Source organism: Arachis stenosperma, chromosome 4, assembly GCF_014773155.1.
Source record: "Arachis stenosperma cultivar V10309 chromosome 4, arast.V10309.gnm1.PFL2, whole genome shotgun sequence".
Classification (NCBI taxonomy): Eukaryota; Viridiplantae; Streptophyta; class Magnoliopsida; order Fabales; family Fabaceae; genus Arachis; species Arachis stenosperma.
The window spans coordinates 144,166,347-144,183,069 of record NC_080380.1 but is presented as its reverse complement, the minus strand read 5'-3'; the positions used below and the strand labels follow the sequence as shown (position 1 = coordinate 144,183,069).

The 16,723-nt window shown below is 32.2% G+C and overlaps 3 protein-coding genes across 3 annotated transcripts; 1 reads left to right on the top strand and 2 right to left on the bottom strand.

Annotated features, from left to right (window-relative positions):
- Window positions 1-2,918: 2,918 nt before the first annotated feature.
- LOC130975814 (uncharacterized) lies at window positions 2,919-4,273 on the bottom strand. The gene is made up of 2 exons (XM_057900547.1): window positions 4,078-4,273; window positions 2,919-3,383 (listed from the first exon to the last, which is right to left on the bottom strand). The coding sequence occupies exons 1-2, from the start codon at window positions 4,186-4,188 to the stop codon at window positions 2,919-2,921; spliced, it is 576 nt and encodes a 191-aa protein (XP_057756530.1). The 5' UTR covers window positions 4,189-4,273.
- A 6-nt stretch (window positions 4,274-4,279) lies between these two features.
- Window positions 4,280-6,994, bottom strand: LOC130975813 (uncharacterized). The gene is made up of 4 exons (XM_057900546.1): window positions 6,851-6,994; window positions 5,297-5,769; window positions 4,422-4,684; window positions 4,280-4,305 (listed from the first exon to the last, which is right to left on the bottom strand). Exons 1-4 carry the CDS (start codon window positions 6,992-6,994, stop codon window positions 4,280-4,282), a joined length of 906 nt encoding a protein of 301 aa, XP_057756529.1.
- A 5,231-nt stretch (window positions 6,995-12,225) lies between these two features.
- Window positions 12,226-15,114, top strand: LOC130975812 (replication protein A 70 kDa DNA-binding subunit C-like). The gene is made up of 12 exons (XM_057900544.1): window positions 12,226-12,375; window positions 12,488-12,755; window positions 12,842-12,938; window positions 13,037-13,043; window positions 13,116-13,158; window positions 13,253-13,337; window positions 13,432-13,564; window positions 13,699-13,853; window positions 13,973-14,084; window positions 14,199-14,399; window positions 14,693-14,839; window positions 14,944-15,114. The coding sequence occupies exons 1-12, from the start codon at window positions 12,226-12,228 to the stop codon at window positions 15,112-15,114; spliced, it is 1,569 nt and encodes a 522-aa protein (XP_057756527.1).
- The last annotated feature ends 1,609 nt before the right edge of the window (window positions 15,115-16,723 follow it).

Here is a 16,723-nt window from a genome sequence, read left to right as displayed (position 1 = left end):
AAAATAGATTAATTTAACTAATTTACTGAATTTTTTATCAATTATTTTATTTTTAACCAATTCGCTTGTAATTATTTTTTTTTTTGTTATGAATCAAATTGGTTTAAAACTAGTTTTTAATTAATTCGATTAAATCGGTCAGTTCGAACTAGTTTCATGGTTTTAGTAAAGCTCTTTTTTTTTTTCAAAGATAATACTTTTATTGCAATTAAATGATTCAATTACAATACCCACACAAACAGGGATAAGCATATATAATAATAAAAATTTGAGGAACTTCTAAAAACAATAATACCAAGCTAAAGCAGTAGGGATTAAAACAAAAAGGACAAGCTATTTTTTTCTCTTTAGTTTCAATTGCTATGCCTCCCAAGTCGCCCAGATTCTTCCGCAAATGTCAGAGCTTGGAGCAGAATTTTCCCAACCTCAACTCTGCAATTTTCAAAAATGAGAGCGTTCCTAGACAACCAGATCTGCCATAGAATGTAACTTACTTGATTGATTTTTTCTTTTGAGTCTCTTCTTCTTCTCACCGCTTCCATCAACTGACACCACCACTCCCATGGTTTCATAGTCGGATATCTGGGAATCACACTTGTTACTGGTGATTGATTCCAGACTTGCACAACTCCCGGATAGAAAATCGGAACATGGAGGTGCGTTTCTGGCAGTGAAGAACATCGCGGGCATAAATTGGGGATATGAGGTATCCTCTTATGAAGATTTGTCTTCACTGCTAGCCCTTCTTGAGCAAATTTCCATAGAAATGCCTTGATTTTTGGTTGGCATCGAACCTCCCAGATACTCCTCCATAGTTGTCTACTTTGAAATCTGACATGAAGATCTTCCATAGGCTTATGAAAAAACTTGTAAGCTACTTCATATCCCGTTCTAACATTGTATTGACCAGAATCATGCTTTATCTATCTGACTGAATCTTCACCTTCTTCAATGTCTATTTGGCAGATTTGTTGTGCTATGTTGGGACTGAACTTACTATAAATGAGCTGTGTATTCCAACCCCCTATCTCATTGAATAGTTGTCTTAGTTAGATCAGATTTTCATCACTACAGTCTTCTTCTGAAATTGATAATCTGACCGCTTAGGGAGCCATACTTGGAAATAATTTTATAAAATACGGTGCTTAGGCTGATGGGTCAGATCTGCGACATATTTTCTGCATTTGGAGTCTTTGGAGTTAGACAAATTTGAGTATGGTTGAAGCTCTTTAGTATTCTTCCTCCACCAAAGAAGCGCTTAACTGCCCTGCATACATCCCTCTGATGATTCTCCAATAAAATTGAAAAAATTTTGCCGTCAATCCATCATCTCCCGGGGCAGCCCCCAGGTTAATAGAAAAAAACTGCCCTCTTAATTTTCCCTTCACTGATCGATTTAGTAAGGTACCGATTAGTTTCAGAGGAGACCTTCTTTCTCAATCCAGCCAGCACATGAAAAGGATCTTGAGGATTTTCTGTTGTAAACAACTCTTCAAAGTATCTTTGCGCTCTCGCCCCAATTGTTTCATGATTTTAGTAAAGCTCTTAGGTCCTCATGGGAGAAATTAAATATGGAATTTGCTCTCTTTTCAATTATTAAGAGAGATTATTGGCATTAATTTAGCAAGTTTAATTCTAAGGTTAAGTACGTTTTTTGTTTTTAAAATTTTTCATCTCCAACCTTTTTTACATACAAAATTATTTCTAAAGTTTAACTAAATTTTAAAATCGTCCTTATCTTAAGGAGCAAAATCGTATGGAGATGGCAACAAAAACAGAGACAGAGGTAAATCGTAAACAACTTTTTTTTTTCTTTCCTTCTCTTTTCCCAGGAGCAAAATATTATTTTTTCTTATTTTTTCTTTTTTTGTTATAAATAATTTAATCCAAAATTATAATATTTAAATAAAAGGAATAATTTTAAAATTTGTTTTAAATCTTAATAATGATTTTGTATAAAAAAAGTTTTTTTTTTTAAAAAAAATCAACTTATATCTTAAAAACCAAAATCGTATTTTAACTTTTAATTCTACTTTAGAAGTTAATGTAAAGAATGAAAGTTGTTTAAAACTTACAAATGCTATGAAAACTTAACCTACAACAACTATAAAATAAATGGTAATATTTTAACTAAATTCTAACAATTAGTTAACATAGTGAACCTGTTTAACACCTGTAGCAATTGTTGATATCTTATTTAAATAAACAATTTCAGAGTTGAGACACTGATAATTAGTCTTAAATAAAACTATTTAGTTTGATTATTAGAAGATAAAATTAGACTATTATTAACCAACTTGAGTTAATTTTAGTGGTAAGTTCATTAATTCGTTTAAGTAAAATTGATGATTCGAATTTCACTTTATACTTATAATAATCCATTAGTCAATAACAAATCCTTAAATAAAATTTTAACCTGCGATGGATTAGTCTTTGTTATAACAAGACGAGAAATACCGTGAAAAAAAAATGTTAGACTATTATTGCAAATGTGTATTCAAAGTTGAGGTTTTATCAGAGCTTCTTGGGGCAGTCTTTTTTTTTTTTTGTCGGTGAATTGGACAATCCAAATCCTAAGTATCCCAATAGATTGAACAACCCCTAATTCTGTACACAACACACCCACACTCTCCTCACACATTTTATCACATTTTTCCTCAATTAATGAATAATGCTTAATTGGCTTTATGACAGGCTAAGTCGGACCGAAATTGTGAGAAATAACTTACCCACAGGATTGACCAAAAATATTTAATACCAAAAAGAGGTTGACCAAAATAATTCATTGATCAATATGATTTAGTGACAAGTACACCACAATAATGTTGGCTCTAGCTCTATATATATTGCACCTAAAGTTGAGTCCATGTTATTAATTAAGAAACACTTCATAGTACATACCAAGTTCCCGCTATGATTTATTTTACTTTGACACAAAATGCATAAAGAAAGGTTCCAGAAGTGAAGTTGCCAAGATACAATCCAATACCAACCTTATACCCATTACCAAAGTATATACATCCATCACTAATTGACATTCCACCAAAAACAGTGGCACCAGTCTCATAAGACCAAACAATTTCACCCCTCTTTGTATCAATTGCATAAATAGGACCCTTCCTATTTGTGGAACCAGCAAACACAATGCCATTAGCCACACTAACAGGTCCACTAGCAGTGGCATTGCTTGGGTTTTCTACTGACCATAATATTGTGCCACTATTAGCATCCATTGCCACCCAACCACCACTAGTTGTGGTCTTGTTGGAGGGTTTAAGAGTGAAATTTTTGGCATCAGAGTTTGCAATGTTGGTGTACACTATCTTTGTGTCGGTTGCTGCCCCCCAGTATCCACCTCCTGAAAGCCCACCTGGCCCAGCTTCCTGCTCACATTTTCCAAAACGCACCACACTCTTTTATTATTGGAATTAGAAGATACTTATTAAAATCTTCCATCAAGTTCACATATAACAAAATAAATAAATATTTTTGGGAATGCCTGATACTTATTAAAATCTTGATTTATCTATCTATTTTTTTACCTATATATGTAAAATAATTATGGACTTAAAAAATAATTTTCTTATTAATATTAGTAGTTAACTGTTGCAAGACTTAGTTACTTACTAAAGAAGTGTTGAAGGAGAAAAATAATCAATTAATACCTCTAAAAGAACTAAACCCTTGAAAACAAATTGTTTCATTTAATATTTTTTTTATCATTATTTTTCAAAGGAATATAAGATTAGACTTTCCCTTGTTAGTTGATAAGAAGATATAAAATTCTATAAAATTATGATAAAATGTAATTTAATGTACAAACATTAAATTATAAAATATAAGCATTATAGCTTAATAATTGTATACTTGAACTCGTAATTTTTAAGTCATAAAAAAATAATTCAAAAGTAAAAACTCATGTGCAGTTAATTTCACGTAAATTTGATAACGAAAGTAGTTAAATAAAAATTTAGTCAAATCATTTAAATTATTTAACGACTCTCAACTAATTGTCACCAATTCAAAAATTATTTCAAGAATATTTTTTTATAAAAATTTTAATTTTAAATTTGTTACCGTTGACCAAATGATGGTACCATTGTCCCGGTGCAAAGCCCAAGCAAAACCACTCTTTTGCACAGCAACAACAATATCTTCCTTTCTTCCCTTTACATGAATGGTGATCATCAATGGTGCCTCAGAAAAATCAGCATCTGGATTAGGACCTGGTGGACAATTAGGAGATGAAGATAAATTATTGCACGCAAAGAACCAAACATCATACCCTCCCAATTGATGATACCACTTGATTTCACCATTGTCCAAATTCAAAGCAAGAATCGAATTCGAGTGATTCTCCTCTTCAACACACTCGTCCGGGTGTGTTGGCCGTGTCGTTTGGTTGTTCTGTTTCTCTTGACACTCTTCAACACGCAAAGGCGCCGAGTACAAGTTTCCAGTCGCAATGTAAACATGGTTCCTTGCCTCGTCAATGGAAGGACTACTTCCCCACACGGCGGCTCCGGCGTACTCTCCTAGTTTTCCATGGTTATCTGGCAGCATGTAGGTTTGCCACAAGATGGCGCCAGTGCAAATATCTAGCTTTGAAAAGCTTCCCCGGAATGTGCAACATTCTTCAACGCTTTTCAGTTCTTCTAGTGAGGATGTACCTACATAAAAAGCCCTGGATATAGAAGTATAACAGTGTTAGATATGAGGTGAAAACTCAGGTGCAGTTAATTTCATGTGAAGTTGATAGTCGAGAGTTCGTTAGATGATTTGATTGATTTGACTAAATTTTTATTAAACTGCGGCTCTCAACTATCAACTTCACGTAAGTCGACTGTACCTGAATTTCTACCTTGTTAGATGATTTAATATATTTGACTAAATTAAATATACCAAGTGATATAAACAAAAAAAGATGTTCTCGATTAAAAGCTGTTAAACGACAATTTAATCAAATTTATTAAATTATTTAATTATTTTTAATAATTAATTTTGCATGAAGTTAACTGCACGTCTGCACTTGAATTTTCACCTAAAAAAATTATATAAAAATGGTAAAAATTCATGTGCAGTTGATTTCACGTGAAGTTGATAATGAAAGTTGATAATGAAAGCCGTTAAATAAAAATTTAGTCAAATCAATTAAATCATCTAACAGCTCTCAGTTATCAACTTTAGGTGAAATCGACTGTACCTGAGTAACTGAGTTCCCACTATAAAAAATTTATACAAATTCAATCTTGAAATTAAGAAGAGATATATATACCAATTTATATATATTACCAACCCTTTATAGTAAGTTCCGGACATGGTCACAGTACTTGAATCATGACTATCCAACCTTGTCTGCCAAACTAACTCTCCAGTTAATCTCTTGAGAGCAATAACCACAGCAGGACCATAGATTCCAACAATCACAAATTCATCAGCTATAGTTGGTGTTGCCCTAGCCACTGTCCAATTAACACCAGCAACCAACCCTGTTGGTGTTAACCCTGTCAGTTCTTGCAAGTTTTGCTTCCAAACAAGGCTTCCATCACATGCTCTTACTGCAAACATTTCACCATTCCATGATGGAAAATAGAGAATTCCATCAAAGATAGATGGGGTTGCAGTTATGTCTTTCCCTGCATAGAATTTCCATTTTAGGCTTAAGTTTGAAATGGTTTCACGGCTGATTTTGTGTTCTTTGTTGGCATATCTTCTATTGTATATGTCTCCACCATGGTTTATCCAATTTTGTTGCTCTTTTGTGGGAAGCTTAAACAGAAATCATTCAATAATACTTAGCAACCTCAGTTTAATGGAGTAGTAACTAATAGTATATACTCATCAAATTATATTCATACAGAAGAATAAGAATAAAAAACTAATTTTTTAAAATTATAAAAATTTTCAAGTATTTAAAACTTAAGAATTATAATTTAAAATTTAATATTTAGGACTTAATTTTTTTATTTAAATTTTTAAAAAAATTAATTAATATTGACATAAAAATTTGATTTTTTAGTTGAATTTTTATCTAATGGATAAGAACAAAAAAATTTCATAAATCGATGAGAATGAAAATGGATTTTTTATTTTTATAAATTATATAAATGTAATAATTATCAAAATAAATATTTTTTTTATCTCATTTATACTCGAAACAAGATAATTTTGTATGTATCTTATTTATTCTGTAAATGTGATAGGAGAGGTGTATGTGATACGTGTTTATCTCGTTTACGGCGTAAAGAAGATATAAACGAGATATATGTATTTTTTTAAAAATAATAAAAAATATTAATAATATCAATAATCCAAACTTTGGCATGTAATTAGTATAGAAAAAGGTTGGTAGCTAGAAGAGATTAAAATGGATATGTTTGATCAATTTTAGTCCATTATAAACGTGTTAATTATTATCATTTAAAATTGACTAAAATTGATCAAACATATCCATTTTAATTTCTTCTACCAATCTTTTTATGTACTAATTGCATGCCAAAAGTTTAGAGTATTGATATTATTAATATTTTTTATTATTTTTAAATTTTTTTTTAAAAAAATACATATATTTCATTTACACTTTAAATGAGATAAACACATGTTGCATACACCTTTCTTATCTTGTTTACAATGTAAAAACGAGGTACATGCAAAATTATTCTGTTTACACTGTAAACCAGATAAGAGAATGGTATTTATTTCGGAAAATATTTTTAAAATTATTTATTTTGGTAATTATTATATTTATTTAATTTATAAAAATAAAAAATTCAAATGAAAATTAATTTAAAGTAATTAAGTATATAGTACAGGGAAACAAATTAAAATTGAGTATAGTATATATCCTTACGTTAAGAGCTTCGGATAATGAAATTGCTAACAGGCAGAAAACAAACACAGAGATTACAAAGCTGGCCATTTGCTTCAAATAATGATGCAACTCAAATGTAGCCGTGAAAGTATTCAAAGTGTTTTCCACCTTTAATTTGCACATATATCGTTATAGGACCTAGACACTGCTTCAATTGATGCATCTAACTCATGCACCAAAGGCCTCATTTTATAGGCTCCGAGAACAAGTACTGTAGTGCCGGCTATCACCACCTATTGGAAGTGCCAAATTTTTTCTAAGTACGGTGCCTAACTTTCTTTGAATTTTCTTTTATTTGGTTAGTGTAATATTATGAAGAGTGTGTGATATGAGTGTTGTGAGGAATAAATATTGAAAAACTTTTTAGTACTCGTTAGTTATTATAAATTAATAAATTATAGTAGAAAAATATTTCATTGTGATTATACTATATTAAAATTAAGATTAAATATAGTACATTTTCGAAATTTGGCCCGTTACTTTTTTTGCTAATTTTAGAATTTTTTACATTAAATTCAGAATGTTATTTTAATATAAACATAATACGTATTTTACTATTTACTGTAAGGATATTATTCATTATTGTATAGTATTATTTACTTAGGTTATGCTGTTAGGAAATTATTTGATTTCCTAACTTATTTGTTGACAATACATATATTAATTATAATTACAAATTATGCTATTTCAAATTAAATGACTTATATAATGATGATCTCATTTATTGTTATAAATGCTAATTGAATAAGTCATTGTTACTTTTGATTTGGAATTAAATGAGAATAAAATCGAATATTATCTTTTGTTCCTTAGATAATTATCTTTTGGATTTTAGATATATTATCTTTTGGACTTTAGATACTATTTTATTTGGGCTTTAGGATTTAATGGGTGCCATGCTCAAATATAAATAGACCTTCAGGGTTTCAGTCCCCAATATACCAAAGCCGCATTTGTTGCTCTTTTCCCATCAAAGGAGTCACAATTCAGCCGCTTAGAAATACAGAACGCTTTGGTTGAGGAAGATCGAAAGAACCACAAGATCCAAACTCTTCCAATCATAATTCATGTTTATGAACTCAGGTACGCTTCCGCACTACAGTATTTTTGGTAATTCAATATGGATGATCTGGGTTATTGAAATTAATTTATTCCAACAAGTGGTATCAGAGCCATCCATAATTTAATCTTTGAAAATATTTAATTTTATTTTATTGGATTAATCATTAAACACTAGATACGCGTGGTTTCGTCTCCGAGCTGGAGAGCTCCCCGCAACCCACGCCAGATCCAGTCCGAGGTGGAGGCTCTCCTCCACGGTGGCACCTCCTCCACTTGGCCCCTTTCTTTGGGGGGTGCATGTGCTCCTCTGACAGCAGTCGTCAGCCATCGCTTTCAGCTTTTGTCTCACGCAACCTCTGATCCTTTTCACCGAATCACTGAGGCAACCTTGTTCTTGATGGATCTGTTTCAATAGGTAATGATTTCTTTCAACCCTAGGAGCTTTGCTTTCTTCTCCAAGTTTTCTTTCCTCGTCCGTACCAAACTGTGTCTAGGAGCCGTGTTCTCGTGGGAGTTTGTTCGTCGCCGTTCATCCGATTTGTTGATTTCCCAATTTTCCGCTCATATTCAAGATCTCAGATCCTTGTGATGAATTTTGGCATCTGTTCTACGATTGAACCAGGTTTTATTGTCTATGGTTTCTGAAATCCCTAATTGTGCAAATTCTCATGTTTTTTGGTTTCTGTTCTATGGTTAAGCGACGTTTTATTCTCTAGGGTTTGTGAAATCCCTAATCTTTCAAATTTTGTTCCACGATTGACACAGGTTTTATTGTCAATGGTTTCTAAAATCCCTAATTTTGCAAATTCTGATGATTTTGTCTATGGTATCTTAAATCCCTAATATTGCAAATTCTGATGATTTTTGGTATCTGTTATATGGTTAAGGGACATTTTATTCTCTAGGGTTTGTGAAATTCCTAATGTTCCAATTTGTGATTGTTTTGGGTATTTTTTCGATGTTTAACGCACATGTTATGTTTAGGGTTTGTGAAATTTCTAATTTGTAAATTGTGTTTCTGATTTCGTTTTTTTTTTTGTGGGTTCATGTACTTGGTTACATTTTTTGGGATTTGCTGTTAACTTTCATTTTGAACTCATTATCAGATGTGCTTTTGTTACCTGTTCACTTCTTTGTAGCATGTGTGTTGTGTTTTTCATTAATATATTTTTAATTTTTTAATTTCTCTACATTCAATCTCATCCGTTTCTTGAATGTTGATGTCATTGATAGATTTTTACTCATGTTTGTATATATTTTTTTTCCACCCATCTGCTGTTTTCAATGTATCCTTACCTAACATATTTGCCAACTGTTATAGTCATGGGTATAATCATTGTTTGGGTTCTTGATTACTGCCTTGCCTATGGTCTTATGGCGTGTAGATGCACTGTAGTTGGTATGGTCTCATATCTCAATTTCTGGTCCATATTTCTTGATTTATTGAAAGTTTCACTTGTTTTCTGTGTTTTTGTGTTGGTTCATCTTTTGCTCCTATTATTAGTTGTCTCTATGCCATTGAATGGAGATCAGAATGTGAGAATGCCTATCAAGGTATGGGCTTTCTATTTAACCCATTTGGTGACTATTGATGTGATTGATATGAATTGATTCATAGCATCTTCCTCATTGAATGAAAGATTATTTTTCTCAAGTCAATTGCATTGTCAGTTTTTTTTATTATTTATGTAAAAATTCTGTTGATTGTGTTAAATTTGTTTATATTTCAGCTGTTGGATGGATATATACCTCCTTGTCCCCAAGTTAAGAGGTTAATTCAGAAAAGAATGCCCTTCTGCCTGTAAAATGGCTTCATGGTGTTCTTTTTCTAACTAGCACATGTGTTTAGCCAAAGAAAAAAGTATCTAGCAGTTGGTCTTCCCATGAAACTGTGTTCTCCACACCTAATAAGATTGTGCTATATATTTTTTATTGGAAATGGGAAATTTTGGAATCATTATCAAGGTATGAGGTTTCAGTCTCATGCTTTTCATGAATGTTGATGTGATTGACTGATTTTTATTCATGTTTGTGTGTGCTTTTGTTCCGTATTATCTGCTGCTTTGAATGTATCCCTACCTAACACATTTACCAACTCTGATTGCCATCGCTAGAATCATTGTTTGGGGTAGTTGGTGACTGCCTTCCATGTGGTCTAGTGACATGTAGCTGGATTGTAGTAGGTGAGGTGTGATATCTCAATTTTTTGTCCCTATTTTTAGATTTCTCAAAAGGTTCAGTTATTTTGCCTTTTTTGTGTTAGTTCAGCTTTTACTGCTATGATTAGTTGTCTATGTGCTATTGAATGTTGATGAGAATGTGGGAATGGCTATCAAGGTATGGGCTTTCTGTCTAACGTATTTGGTGAGTGGTGATGTGATTGATTTGAATTGGTTCATAGCTTCTTCCTCATTAAATGAAAGATTTGGTTATTCAATTCTTTTGTGGGTTTATCTTCTTGGTTACAATTTTTGGGAGTTGGTGTTAACTTTTAGTTTGAACTCATTATCAGATCTCCATTTTGTTACCTGTTATATTGTTTGTTGCATGTGTTTTGTTTTTTTCATGAATATCTTTTAAAATTTCTTAGTTTCTGTATGTTCAAGAAATCCCTTGAGTTTTTAAACTGTTTTCTGTATACACAAACATGTCCCCTTATGTATGTTTGATGTAGTATTCGCATGAAAATGTGGTATGGATACATAATAAGGTTGTAATGTATATTCTTCATTTGATAATTCGAAATTTGGGAATCATTATCAACGTATGAGGTTTCAATCTCATCCCTTACATGAATGTTTATGTCATTGAGAGATTTTTACTCATGTTTGTCTATACTTTTTTTTCCCACTCATCTAATGTTTTGAATGTATCCTTATCTAACCAATTTATACCAATTCTCATTGTCATGAGTAGAATCATTGTTTGGGGTATATGATTACCGCCTTCCCTATGGTCTTATGAGGTGTGGGTTTACTGTAGTAGTTGTGGTCTCATATATCAATTTCTGATCCCTATTTCTTGCTTTCTTGAAAGTTTGACTTTTTTTTACTGTTTTTGTGTTGGTTCAGGTTTTGCTCCTATGATTAGTTGTCTCTATGCCATTGAATGGAGATGATAATGTGGGAATCCGTATCAAGGTATGAGCTTTCTATCTAACCTATTTGGTGAGTGTTGATGTGATTGATATGAATTGATTAATAGTTTTTTTCTGATTGAATAAAAGATTTGGTTATTGAATTCAATTTCATTGTCTATTTTTTTAATTATTTATTTATGTAAAAATTGTTTTGTATTTCACCTCTTGAAAAGAGATGCGGTTTTTCTGCTAAATTTGAGATGTCATTCACAAAGGAAGTGTTAAATGTGTTTCATATCTCAGCTGTTGGATGGAGATACACCTCTTTGTCCTCAAGTTAAGAGGTTCATTGAGAAAAGAATGGGCTTGTGCAAGTAGAATGGGTTCATGTTATTGTTTGTCTAACTACCACATGTCGTTAGCCAAAGAAAAAAGTATCCAGCAGCTGCTGTTCCCATGAAAAAGTGTTTTCCACACATAATACGGTTGTGCTATATATACACACACACACACACACACACACACACACACACATATATATATATATATATTCTTTATTGGAAATTGGAAATTTTCAATAATTATGAAGGTATGAGGTTTCATTATCATCCATTTCATGAATGTTGATGTGATTGACAGATTTTTATTCATGTTTGTTTATACTTTTGTTCCTATTTAGCTGCTTTTTCCAATGTATCCCTACCTAAGACATTTACCAACTGTAATTGCCATCACTAGAATCATTGTTCAGGGTAGTTGGTGACTACCTATTTTATTATTTCTCGAAAGTATCACTTATTTTTCCTGTTTTTGTGTTGTTTCAGCTTTTGCTGCTATGATTAGTTGTCTATGTTCCATTAAATGGGGGTGAGAATGTGGGAATGCCTATCATGGTATGGGCTTTCTATCTAACCTATTTGGTTAGTGGTGATGTGATTGATATCAATTGATTCATTTCTTCTTCCTCATTAAATGAAAAATTTGGTTATTCAACTCCACTACCCTCCATTTCCCTCCTCAATTTGATTTGAATTCAGAAAGGTGAGATTGTGTCCTGGATTTTTTCTATAAAAGGATGGTTGGTGAAGCACATTGAATGCACAAACATTCTGATTTGTTGTATTTGCTCCTAAGCTATATTTATTTCAGAAGTTTACTGTTTACATTTTGATCTATTTCATCAAGTCTCTTTATCTCCTTTCTTTTTACTGCAATGCCTCCACCATTTGATATGATTTCTAAGATGCATCCTCCTAGAGAGGCTTGGAGGATGAAAGTTAGGGTTCTAAGGCTTTGGGTTGTACCCTCTTTTGGTAACCATGAGGTTCCTAACTCAATGGAGATGATTCTCCTTGATGAGCATGTTAGCCCCTATTAGCTTCTCTTTTAAATATAGTCTTACTTGCTGTTTTTAAGTTTTCAACTTTAAATTATGTGTTTCATTAATCTGATTTGTTCTTTTGTTCCATTTCTAGTGTGGAAAAATTCAAGCTACAGTCAAGAAACCACTCCTTAATAGGTTTAGGGATCATATAGTTGAAGGACAAGTTTATAGAATGGCATATTTTAGTGTTGTGTCAAATCATGGTAGTTATAGAGCAACTTCTCATGAATTCAAATTGGTTTTCCTTCACCGAACCACTGTTGTAGCTGTTGATAAAGATGTTATCCCTAAGACTTGTTTCAACATGTTTTCTTTTTCTGAGCTGCTGAACATGATCCAAGATTATGATTTCTTAGTTGGTGTGTATATCTTCATGCTGTTCTATTTTTGAAGTTTTTTAAACAAGTCCTTTGAGTACTTAATAGGTTGTGTTTATTTTGAATAGATGTCATTGGTCTTTTAACTTCAGTCGGAGAAGAGAAAGAATATGCAAAAGAGGGAAAAATTGTGAAAATGATTGCATTGGAATTAACTTCAAAAGAGTATGTTCATTAAGTCATTTCTGGTGCTTTCTCTTTATCTTTTAATTATCTTTTTTGCTTATTTTCTGTTTGATTCTTTGTCATCTTTTGAGTTTCAGTCTTACAGTGTGATGTGCATTGTTTGGGGATTATGTTAATCAAGTAAATTATTTCCTTGCCTCTGGGTATGTGGAGCAGCCTGTTGTAGTTATTCAACTTGCAAAAGTCAAGTTCTTTAGGGGTATGTTGTTGTTTTTTTTCCTGTACATCTCATGGCTGCTCTAGGTGTTGTCTCCAATAAGGTTTTGCTAGACTCTTTCTTTGTTTCTGTGTAGGTCAAGTAGGTCTTCAAAACGTGATGTATGCCACTCAAATGTTATTTAATCATGATATTCCTGAAGTTGTTGAATTCAGGCAGAGGTTAGGATGCTTTATTTTGTTGATGTTTATTGTATTTTTTATTTACAAGCAATCTGGAGTAACAAGTACAACCATTTGCATTAATTTTTTTTAGTATGATTGAGCAAGGTGTCAGTGGTACCCAGCCACTGTTTATTGCAAATGAGGGTAAAGTTCTCTCCTTGGAAGATGATTTCATGCATTTAACTAGAAAATGCACTATTGAAGAGCTTCAAGATAACAATCAGGTTGTCTTCTTTTGAGTTAGTTGTGTTTCTGCTTGTTTTATACACAAATGAGCAAAAAAGAAAATCAAACAAGGATTTCCAGATCTGTTTTTACATTCATGTTGTTAATTAACTTTGAAATGCCCATTGGATAGGAGGGTTCTTTTATCATTTTTGGTGCAATCCAAGGTATTGTTGAGGATGGAGGTTGGTGGTATTCTGCTTGTGTGTGTGGAAAGGGTATCTATCCTCAAAATGGTGCCTATTACTGTGATTTTTGTTTGAAGCACATAACCAATGTCACTCCAAGGTCATAATTTATTTTGAAAATGTGTTTTCATTTTGTAGAGTGGATTGTTTATAAAAATAAGGTTTCTTGGTATTATGTATTTGAATGATTGTGTTCCCCCTTTTTTTTTCTCTCTGCAGATTTAAAATTAAAGTAACAGTTGAAGATCATATTGGGGAGGGTATTTTCCTTCTCTTTGATCGTGAGGCTTCTTATTTGCTTAAGAAATCATGTGCTGACTTGTTTACTGAGGTTCAAAGAGATGCAAGTGTGTGTTGTTAGTTTTCTTTCATGCATTGTTCATTTTATGGGATGGCATGTTTCTTATTCAAACTCTATATTTCTTATGTGTTGCTTTCAAAATAGCTTATATGTGGGGATACTTATCCTCCCATATTCCAAGGGCTCATTGGAAAGAAGTTGCTGCTCAAGGTTGATACCAAAGGTGTCCCACATGATACATTTTATGGGACTTTCCGAGTTAGGAGAATTTGTGATGATTCCACCATTATTGCGATGTTTGAACTTCCCAATTATGAAGCTGATGATGAGTCTACTCCAAAAAAGGTTAGATATACATACAAATGTTTTTAGATCCTGTTAATTCATCATTAATTTCATATTTTTTGTTTCTTTATTGTGCTGTGGTCAATTTCTGTTATGGTCTTATGTATTTTTAAACTCTTATGGCATATGAATAGGAGCATGATTTACACAAATCTGTTCCTCGTGGAAAAGCGGATGTGGGTATTAAGAAGGAGTCTTTGGATAGTTTTATCAAAAGTGAGAAACATGATGGTGAGTGTTCTGAGATTTTGTATAAATCCCCTGTTCTTATAGATTTTTTGGCTGAAAAATAGCCTGTTGTTTCCGGGAGGACTGAGTTTGTTGGCTTAATTGATGGTGAGCATGGAAAAGAAGAGAAAACTCCCAGCAATGATACTTTTAGTGATGATCTTTCTGCTGAACTGGATATATTGCTTAGCTCAACAGAAAAAGAAACTCAGGTGCTGATGTATAATATTTTTTTTCTCATTCTTTTGTCTGCTGTTTCTAATTGTATTTTGCATTCTTGAGTGAGATTCATAAGTTTTTTTAATTTCTGTCATAGGATCTGATGTCCCATGTTCTTGAAGCACCTTCTCAAAATGGAGAGAAGCTTACCCATGAAAATCATGTTTTCACCTCCAAGAGTAAGAGGAATTTGAATCCTAAATTTGAAGAGGCTGCTGTTGATGCAGATGGGCGTGGGTTCAAGGTTGCCAAGGTTAATGGAGTTTGATTGAAGGTGTGGAATTGAGCTGCTGTGTCTAGGTGTATGTGTCTTATATAGTTTATATATAAGTATTTAGGAAGGCTTCTGATTCCAAATAGATGGACATGTAATCATGCTGGCTGGATGGTATTTTGATTTGACTTTTTTGGATTGTGTCCAAAAAATAGGATTGTCAGATATAGGGGTTTTGCTTTTGTGATGGCTCGGGTAATGTGCCAAGTATGTCTATTCTCAACTCCTCCTTTTGTAATAGTGACTTTGCTAGGGATTGGACACATTTTGAATGTTGTAGCCTCTTTAGGTTACATACTAGGATATGTAGTTAGATGTTGGAATCCTCCTTATCATAGGGGAGATAGCCATATGTATTTGTGTAGATCACTATCAGTGAAATTTGAATGAAATGCAGCAGTTTTTATTTTGTATTTGTTTATTGTTGTACAATTTTATCTTTTCATGTTGATGTTGATGTCCATTAGTTATTGTTGTTCATTATAATACTTTATTTCCTTCATTTTGTTTGTTATCAAAATTTGTGCATGGTTATATGAGTTTTTTGTTGGTGTGTTTCACATCTTTTGCCCCCATCCATTTCCATCCTCTTCCCCCCCTTTTTTTTTCATTTATTGCTTATAGGATCTTAACGATGTGCATCTCTCTTTTCAATTAATTAGGGTTACTCCTTGCTTTTCATGTTTCAACCTTTTTTCCTATTTAGTACGAGTAACAAATATGTCTCATAACTCAGTTCGTGCTAGAGAGTATAGGCGAAATTGTTTGAAAAGAAAGCGAACACAAATTCATCATCGAAATTCAAGAGGTCAGTTCTGAATTGAGTTTCATGATATTTTTAGTGGTTTATACTCCAATTTTTAGTGATTTGATATATATGCGACTGTTTGTAATTTTTTTGTTTTGTTTTGTAATGCTTTAGAGGTCCTTGATTCCTCGATGCCTGTTCTCTCTTTGAATGATTATATGGGTAATTTTTATTGCTCTCTTTATATTTTTGTATTTAATCTTTGTGTTTCTAATAATCTATTTTCTTATTTTATATGTTTTCAATGTCTCTATTTCTTCTTATGTTTTAGAAAATTTATTTGAGGTGTCCCAGAATGTTAATCAGAGTTCACATCTTATTTTGTCAGGTATAATAATATATTTAAGTATTTTATCCCAGTTCGTTTCTTTTCTGTTAAATTATATTTTAAGTTTCTTTGGTTTATATGTAATAGCAAATGTATTTAAGTCATTTATTATTATTTTTTTATGCTGTTACACCTAAAAAGGTTATTTTAACTATTAGTAGCCCAGAGAATTTCTAATTAAATATATGTCTAGATTTCTGTACTGGGTCTCTTTTAATTTGACAGCTCAATTAATATTTGTAGAATCAAATGTGATGTAAGGTAATTATAATAACCCTAAATTGTGATAAGTTGTTATTAAATTAGGTAATGTAATCGTGAAATTGTTTAGTTGTTGTTGTTGTTTACATGGCTGAAAGTTATTGAAGTACTTAATAATTGATTCAAAGCGCACAGTTATTGAAAGTAATTAGATTAGCTACTGTAAGCCTGATTAGCTATCGTATGTGGTAAACATAATTAATACC